At 46.2% G+C, this 9,246-nt stretch overlaps 1 protein-coding gene across 3 annotated transcripts; it reads right to left on the reverse strand.

Moving 5' to 3' along the window:
• Window positions 1-304: 304 nt before the first annotated feature.
• Window positions 305-4,569, reverse strand: RPS14 (ribosomal protein S14). Of its 3 annotated transcripts, none has more exons than XM_060093647.1 (5): window positions 4,428-4,569; window positions 3,412-3,562; window positions 2,748-2,909; window positions 1,353-1,429; window positions 305-422 (listed from the first exon to the last, which is right to left on the reverse strand). In XM_060093647.1, exons 1-5 carry the CDS (start codon window positions 4,444-4,446, stop codon window positions 355-357), a joined length of 477 nt encoding a protein of 158 aa, XP_059949630.1. In that variant the 5' UTR covers window positions 4,447-4,569; the 3' UTR covers window positions 305-354. The 3 variants fall into 3 exon arrangements, with proteins under 3 accessions (XP_059949630.1, XP_059949631.1, XP_059949632.1); XM_060093648.1 differs by having other exon boundaries at window positions 4,424-4,564; XM_060093649.1 differs by lacking the exon at window positions 4,428-4,569 and adding an exon at window positions 4,221-4,413.
• Between the last annotated feature and the right edge of the window lie 4,677 nt (window positions 4,570-9,246).

Genomic DNA, 9,246 nt, shown 5'->3' on the forward strand with positions numbered 1-9,246 from the left:
AAAAGACCCAACAGCAGCCACCATTATCTCACCTTTCCTTGGGCTCCTCCTCCCAGGAAACCAGTTCACAGAACACAGGCTCACCCTGTCCCACGGTAGGGGCTGAATCAGTACCTCTTGTGTTCCTCTTGGACAGGCTATATACATTCTCTGAAGCAATGTATCTCTTAAATGGCTGCTGGTTTATCAATGCACCCATGACCTCAAGACAGTCCCACACCCTGGTTAAATACAGGAGGAAGGAATCAAAATATCCCCGAGGGTGGCCTACACAAAGGAGAAAAGACCAGAGTCGGAAAAGAGCTTACATCAAGGCAATTTATTAACAGAAAACAATAATTTGAGGAGTCCTGTTCACAGACGGCGACCACGGCGACCCCCCTTCCTGCGGGTGCTGTCGGAGGGGATGGGGGTGACATCCTCTGTGGGGAGGAAGAGAAAACATCATTGCCTGGAGCTGGATGGGAAGGGGTCCAGGCCTCCCTAGGCCAACGGTCTAACGGATCAGCAGCGGATCTTGCTGCTTCGCAAGTCCTCAGTATTTAACAGATAGATGTGGAGCTGCCCCATCTGCTGCTTCCTCAAAATTTCTGATGTGGTTTGAACTCAACTTACCGGAAGGGGAAACTGAGGCTCAGAGAAAGTAGGTAACTTGCACAGGATGTCAGAGGCAGGTGATAAGTCCAGGTTTCTGACACCTAGTACACTGACTCTAGTGGAAAAATCCTCATAAACTGAAGAATATCTCCTTTTTAATAGCTAAGAGGTTGAAAATGTTCTGAAAAAATCTTGAGAGGGCTAGACCAGTAGACTGAGGGATCAGTACACGTTGCCACAGAAACAATAGGGAAGGGCTAACATCTCCTTCCTAAGACCTATCAATGACCAGATCAGACATGGGGGTATACATGCTACACAAGTGTAGGGAACTGCTGTGATTCTCAACCATGGGAGCTACTGCCCCCTCCATACACTCTTGTCACAACGCCTGGCCTGCCCTACTGATATTGAGTAGTCCATGATCACGCAGGAGACACCCCCCCAAAATACCAATAGCAACCCCCATGAGAACACTGGAAAGGATAATTCATCTCATCAGTTCCACCAGTCACCATCAGGCACACAAGTTCAGAAATGAGACGGCGCTGTCCCAATGCAGGACATTCACATCAAGGCAACAAGGGTGATCAGGGAGAGAGTTTATGTCACATGGTGCCTCTTGCACTCCCTATTAACAAACCTAACTGCCAAAAGCTACCAGACTAGGCCCTGTATCCACTGCGCAGACCACATGCTTTCCGGGGTCAGTGCTTCAAAGCAAATCCAAGCATAAGCCAAAGAGGGGCACTCACCAATCCGCCCAATCTTCATTCCTGAGCGGGCGAGGGCTCTGAGGGCTGACTGGGCCCCTGGTCCAGGAGTCTTGGTCCTAGGAAATGAATACCTAAATTAAGAAAAGCCTTTGGCCAAGTCATTAGAAGATCCCACAACCCTCTAGTTCAGGGCTCTACAAACTTTCTTTCTGCAAAGGGCCAGACCGTAAATACTTCAGGCTTAGTATCCACTTACTTTTTGTCACACACTCTCCCCGCCCCCCACCATGGGTCAGTTTGTACCTGCTCTGCCTGCACCCTGTTTAAGGAAGTACCCATTTTGGTCACATGCTGTGATTCTAAGTCTTTCTGGTGATCTGTCCTTTTCCATCCTCCCAAGACCACGACACTATCATCGGTCCACTGGACCACTTTAACAACTTCCTATCTGGTCTGTTCCCAACACAGCAGTCATCTTAAAAGACAAACAACAACAACCAAAGAAATACCATACAACCCAACCTCAACAGATCATTACTGTTAACAAGTTTTCATGCCCCCACCACCCAGCCCAAGTCCAAATCTTAACCAGGTTGTTCAAGACCCAGCAGGACCTCACCCGCTCCTATCTGTTCACACCTCATGCCACTCTTTCCCACAGATGAAGCTCATTTCCACCCCAAGACCTTTTCCTTCCAGTTGTTCCTGGCTGGAATACTCTCCCCTGTCCTTCCTTCACTGGACCCGACTTCTAACACCACAACATTAGGTCTTAGTTTAAACTTTATTACCAACCCATCCTTGACACATTTTTGCTTCCCAGCACTTGCTGCAAAAAGAAACCACATGCTCCCCTGCTCTATACTGCTTAAAGCCTGACTCTCCACCAGCCTAAGAGCCACGGAGGAGGATGGAGACCATATCTATTTTCCCCCATCACTCTCTTCTAGTACTTAGAACATAGCACCTCGTATGCTCCGAGTGCTCAATTAACACAGTAAATTGGAGAAGGGGAGGGTGAGGGAACCAGTTACAGGCATATCTCATTTTACTGCACTTCACAGATAATGCCTTTTTTAAAGAGACAAATTGAAGGCTTATGGCAACCCTTCAGCGTCAGATGGTTAGAAACTTTTTTTTAGCTGTAAAGTATTTTTAACTTAAGGTTATGTACACTGGGTTGTTTTTTTTTAAAAAAAAGACATGATGCTACTGCACACTCAGTAGGCTACATACAGTACAGTGTAAACGTAACTTTTATACGTGCTGGGAAAACAAAAAATTCACATGACTTGCTTTACTGATATATTTGCTTTAATACAGTGGTCTGAAACCAAACCCACAGCATCTCTGAGGTATGCCTGTATTAATTATGTACACACCTAGGATGTCCGGCCCAAGCCCAGTGACCTCACTACCCAGTCCCAGCCTTACCTATTTCCTCCTGTGGCCCGGAGTTTGATGTGGAGGGCAGTGATGCCCAGCTCCTTGCACCTCTGGGCTACATCCTGGGCAGCCAACATGGCAGCATATGGAGATGACTCATCTCGGTCAGCCTTCACCTTCATCCCACCAGTTACACGGCAGATGGTTTCCCTGGGGACAAAAGCACAGGGTCCTTTCTTTCCTACCCAACAAGGATTCAGAGTGCATACCACATCCTAATGAGTAAAAAGCACGACTGCTCAGGTAGGGCAGAGAATGAAGGTCAATTGAACATGCATCCTGATCTGACAAGACTGCCATGGGCTCTGCCTTGATGGGGTTCAGATCCTAGATAACTAAACTCTGTATCGACGATTTACATGTACTTTTACATTTAATCCTCCTATTACTCCATAAGTAATTCCTCCTCATGTTACATACGAGGTCCCCATGCTGTAAGCCCGTAAGGGCACAAAATGTCTCCTTCTCTCTTAGAATTCCTAGGAGAATCACACCATCTGTGTGGACTCATCAACCAAGCACATATCCTTACTTGAACATTTTAACAACATTTATTTCAAGAGATCCCCTTAAACTGCCACCCAGTTCCAGGGTCGTTTCTAACCCCAACCCTTGTTAATTGGGTCCTTGGCCTCTCCACCTAGGTACTCACTTGCCAGAAAGATCGGTGACATGGACAAAAGTGTCATTGAAGGATGCAAAAATGTGGCACACACCAAATACATTTTCTCCTTCGGCCACCTGAGGGCCAAGGCTGATAACCTGTTCTTCCTTCTTTTCCTTCCCCTTGCGAGGTGCCATTTCTTACGGAAAGAAAAAAGAATCCCAGTGTTAACGACAGAAAACCCCAAGGTTTACTTCTCTGGGAACAGCTGCTCCCCCGAGAAAGGTGCGCGGGCACTTGCTCTCCCGCCCCACGCCGCGAACACGCCAGCGCTCAGGATTTCCAGGTGTCGCTTGCTGGAGGCTAACCCTTCCCTGCACCTCCCACCCCACCCTGGCAAGACTTGAGCGCCCCTCGTCTCGGCCTTCAACGACAACAGGCGCACGGTAGATGCTCAGCAAACACTGATGTTAGGGGAAATTAAGCCTTCCCCTAATTTCTGGCTTTGAGAAACCTGCCCTGAGCGCCCAGAAATTAAAACATGCCCGACTTAGCAGCAGTCACTCAGATTTAGGAAACACCTAACGAAGGGCCATTTTTTCTGCATTCCCCTCTGGAATCCTCACTACATCCCCACGGGATTCGTACGACCATTCCTACTTTCCAGATCGAAAACATACTAGAAATCAGGGGACCGGCCTGCGACCGCCCACGAAAAAGCTGGTGGGGTAAAGGTGGGAGGTCACAACAGACTAAGTTTCCCTCTCCTTTCCCAATCAACCACGCTGTGCTGCCGCTTAAGCGCAGGTGTGGTCGTGGCGCGGGACCTATGCCTTCGAGGCTAGACCCAAACTCACCCCTGTTTTACCGGCTTTTCCCTGAAGCAATACCGCCGCCTCCCGAGACAGGGCGCGAACCAGAGTCTGGGTCGGCCCGCCGAGCTCCTTTCGCCCGGCGCTTGGTTTGTCTTCCACGGAAAGACACCAGCCCCGCGCCCCCGGCCCCGGCGGGCCCCCGTGCCGCAGGATGCCACCCGATTTTCCTCGCCCAGCAATCCTACCTACTCGTCTTCTCCAGGATCATCCACCAGAAAGAGAGAGAGGGAGAGGGCGGGGCGACGGGTCACGCCCGTGTCCCCGGAAGTGTATGTCTGCGGTCACGGGGCGAGTCCGGCTCCCGGAAGACGCCGATTTTAGCGTTTCCAAGGAGATTAAAACGCCCTCGAGAATACGGCTTACTTAAAGGAGAGCCTAAGGAGGTAAGAGGCTGGGTGTTTTGGCGAGCGGGTCTGCTTCTAAGACTGTACGAAGCAGCCACACACGGTGGGTGAGGAAGGCCTGTATCCTAAGATGGCGGCGGCCGCGGCTAGACAGACTTCCCTGACCCTGAGCCTGGTTAGCCTGGAGGCGGCAGCGTCCCTCGTGGTGTGGAGGCGAACAACAACAACAAAATCACGGTGATCGTAGACTTTCAACTTCTGTGTACTTGGAAAAATAAGAATAAATTATTCAATACTTACCATTGTATACCAGCCTGGGATAAGCGATTCATATGCATTGCCTCATTTAATCCTCACCACACTATCAAATAGATACTGTTTTGACTTCCCTTTTAAAGAAAGCGATTTTATTTTGTTAAAAATTTTATTGGAGTATAGTTGATTTACAATGTTGTGTTAGTTTCAGGTGTACAGCAAAGTCATTCAGTTATACATATATTCATTCTTTTTCATATTCTTTTCTCATATAGGTTATCACATAATACTGAGTTCCCTGTGCTATACAGTAGGCCCGTGTTGCTTATCCATCTTATATATATAGTAGTGTGTGTATGTTAATCCCAAACCTCTGATTTATCCCTACACCACCACGTTTCCCCTTTAGTAACCATAAGTTTGTTTTCGATGTCTGTAAGTCTGTTTCTGTTTTGTAAATAAGTTCATTTGTATCATTTTTAAAAAAATTAGTTTCCACATATGAGTGATAGCATATGATATTTGTCTTTCTCTGTATGACTTACTTCACTTACTATGATAATCTCTAGGTCATCCACGTTGATGCACATGGCATTATTTCGTTCTTTTTTTAATGGCTGAGTAATACTCCATTGTATGTACGTACCACTTCTTCTTTATCCATTCCTCTGTCAAAGGTGGCTTCCATGTCTTGGTTATTGTAAATAGTGCTGCTATGAACATAGGGGTTCAGGTATCTTTTAGAATTATGGTTTTCTCCAGATATATATGACCAGGAGTGGGATTGCTGGATCATATAGTAGTTCTGTTTCTAGTTTTGTTTTTTTTTAATAAATTTATTTATTTTATTTTATTTATTTTTGGCTGTGTTGGGTCTTCGTTGCAGTGCGGGGGCTTCTCATTGCAATGGCTTCTCTCATTGTGGAGCATGGGCTCTAGGAGCATGGGCGTCAGTAGTTGTGGCCTGTGGGCTCAGTAGTTGTGGCACACGGGCCTAGTTGCTCTGTGGCATGTGGGATCTTCCCGGACCAGGGCTCGAACCCGTGTCCCCTGCATTGGCAGGCAGATTCTTAACCACTGCACCACTAGGGAAGTCTGAGGCACTTCCTTTTTAAAAGAAAATAACCTTACAATATTTTCCCCTGATAGTATAAAAAAAAATCCATGCTCATTATAAACAATTCACACAATACAGAAAAGTATATAGCAAAAAAGTAAAAATCATCCTAAATTTTTTCTTCTAGAGATACCACTATTATCAAATTGGAGCATCATTCCAGAAATAACTTTCTATACTTATATCTATACCTATATTTTTAGTATATAATATACAATCTCATGTAAATGAAATTATATTCTATATGCCATTTGGTAACTTTTTTTCTCACTCAACATTGTGGACATCCTCCCGTAACAACTAATAGAGATCTACAACATTTTTTTTTACAGATATTTAAAATTTCATTTATTATTTTGAATATTACATGTATTCACACAAATTAAAAATTGCAGTTATCAAAAAGTATGTTTAAAAAAACCCTACTCCAAGAAAAAAAAAAAAAAAAACCCCAAAACCCTACTTCTGTCATTTCTGTCCCCAGCAACTCAGTCCTCTTCTTTGCAAGCAACTAGGAATACCTGTATTGCATTATTTTTTATTACTATATGATATTCCTCTCTATAGCTGTACCATTGTTTATTTAGTCAGTTCTCTATTGTAGGACATTTAAGTTATTTCCAGAATTTTCAAATATAAACAAAAGTGTCCGAAACACACTTGTGCTATTCCTTCCTTGGGTAAACTGCCAGCAGTCAAAAGGAACATATGTTTTAAGTTTTGATATATGTTGCTAAACTGCCCGCCAGAAAGTTGATACCAATTTTCACTTCTGCTAAACTGAGAAACTAAATCTATCTCCTTGCTGTATTGTATTTATTCCATAATTAATAAGGTCAGACACCTCTTTATGGATTGTTTTGCGCGTTTGCATCTCTCTTGTGAATTGTCTGTTTATATTCTTAGAAAGAAAAAACTTTTTTGTTCTCGAACACTGAGTTCCCCAGTAAAGGAGGTTTGTTAGCTGAGTCTGGAGCAGTGTGGAGTAAGTTCCTGCTTTGGATTAGAGGAGTCTTCTTTGACAGCCCTTTCTCTCATGTCCCATGTTTAATCTACCAAGAAATCCTGTTGGATCTACCTTCAAAATATAACCAAATTTTGAGCACTTCCTTCTCTCCCAACTAATGCCACCTTGGTCTCAGGTACCAGTTATCTTTCACCTCTTAACTGTGACCCCTGCTTCTACTTTAGTCCCTCATGCCACCACCATTGAGAGACTATCCTCCACAGAGCATCCATACTGACCCTATTAAAACATGACTCAGATTCTGTCAGTCCTCTCCTCAAGACCCTCCAAATGGCTTCAGTCAAAGCAAAAGCCAAAATCCTTACAATGGCCTAAAGGCCTATATAATCTGCCCCCACCACCCGTTTTCTCTCATCGTTACATCCCCTTGTCACCCACCCGTCTCCCCTCACTAACCCTACTCCAGTCATACCAGCCTCCTTGCTCTTCCTAGAATATGTCAGTGGTGTTTCCACCTTTGGGCCTTTGCACATGCTGTTCCCTCTTCCAGTAATAATGTTCCCTTAGATTATCGCTAATAATGGAAAGGCTTGCTCCCTTTCCTCCTTCATGCCTCTGCTCAAATCTCTCCTCAACAAGGCTACCCTGCCCTCTCTATTTAATTCTGCACCTGCCCCACCCCTTTCCTCAGACCCCTATACCCTTTACCTTGCTTGACTTCTTCTTCTTTCATAGTACTGGTCATCTTCTAACATAATAGGACATTTACTTAGGTAAGACATCTGCCTTTCCTGCCAGAATATAAACTCCAAGTTGGTAGGGATCATTATCTGTTCTGGTCATCGATGTATCCCAAGTATCTAGAACAGTGCCAGATACCTAGTAGGTGATCAGTAAGTATTTACTGAATGAATGAATCACCTATGAGGGGTGGTGGTAGATATGTTTCCTGTGCTCAAAGTATTGCTAGCGCATGGGGTTGGGTGGGATGGGAAAAACAGACAAGGCAACTGCGAAGTAAGAGCCCGCAGAAAGTGGCTCCTGCAATTCCTCCAGCCTGATCTCCCATCCCTCCTCCCTCACATACAACGCCCCAGCTGTTTTTTTGTCGCCCGCCCCCCCCCCCCCCCCCCCCCCCGCCATACGCGGGCCTCTCACTGTTGTGGCCTCTCCCATTGCGGAGCACAGGCTCCGGACGCGCAGGCTCAGTGGCCATGGCTCACGGGCCCAGCCGCTCCGCGGCACGTGGGATCTTCCCGGACCGAGGCACGAACCCGTGTCCCCTGCCTCGGCAGGCGGACTCTCAACCACTGCACCACCAGGGAAGCCCCCCAGCTGTTTTTAATTCCTTCAACTCTCCAAGTGCCTTCCCACCCCAGGACCTTTGTGTATACATGTTCCCCACCCAGACCATTCGTTTTGCCTTTGTTTAGGTAATTCCTACGTTGTTTTCAAGTCTTAGCTTTGTGCCATTATTATTGTATCTCGGAGCTTGGCACTGAGTAAGTGCCCAATGACGACAGAAGTTTCAATATACATTTTAAAAAAAAATTAATTCCAGAGTCACCATGAGCTGGGGTGGGGAGGCCAAGGGTGGAGTAAATTTGGGGCGGGGGGGGGGGGCGGAGATTAGGTGTTCAGTCTTAGGCCTGAGTTTGAGATGTCTATTGTATATCTAAGTGGAGGTGTCAACAAGGTTTTGGGGGTAGATGAGTTTGGAATTGAGGAGAGGGTCTCGGCTGGAGGTGTAAATTTGGGAGTCTTCAGCATCTAGATGGTATGAGACTGCTTGTGACCACCCAGGGGCTGAGTACAGATAGAGGAGAGGTACAAGGACGGAGCTTTAAAGCGTGGGGACAAGAAGGAGATAACCAAGGAGAAAGCAGCGGGGAGCAGTGAGATGGGAGGAAAACCAAGAGAGGGAGTGTCCAGGAAGCCAGGGGAAGAAAGGGAATCAAGGAGAAGGGAGCAGGCAGCTGTGTCCGCATGCTGAGAGGTAAAGTAAGATGAGGGCTGAGAATGACCACTGATGTAGCAGCTTGGAGGCCACTGGGGACCTTGGCAAGAGGTCAAGGTGTGTGTGGCAGGGGTCGGGGGAGGGGAATGCAAAAGCTTGAATGGAGCAGATTCAAGAGAGAAAGGGACGTATAGACAGCACCTGAGTTTTGCTGCAAAGGTGTGCAAAAGGGCAGAAGAATGAGGAAGCAGGATCAAGAGGCTCTTTTCTGTTTTCTGTTTTAAGATTGCATCAGTAACAGATATTTGTATACCAGTGGGAATGGTCTAGTAGAGACTGAAAAAAGTTGATGATGGTGCCGTGTCCTT

Source organism: Mesoplodon densirostris, chromosome 3, assembly GCF_025265405.1.
Source record: "Mesoplodon densirostris isolate mMesDen1 chromosome 3, mMesDen1 primary haplotype, whole genome shotgun sequence".
Taxonomy (NCBI): Eukaryota; Metazoa; Chordata; class Mammalia; order Artiodactyla; family Ziphiidae; genus Mesoplodon; species Mesoplodon densirostris.

Bases quoted from the DNA above. Each gene is read 5' to 3' on its own strand.
- RPS14 (XM_060093647.1), bottom strand. The intron at 2,910-3,411 runs GTGAGTACCTAG...TTTTGTCCCCAG, and splicing joins GTCACCGATCTTTCTGGCAA to GGAAACCATCTGCCGTGTAA. The intron at 1,430-2,747 runs GTAAGGCTGGGA...TTCATTTCCTAG, and splicing joins CGGGCCACAGGAGGAAATAG to GACCAAGACTCCTGGACCAG.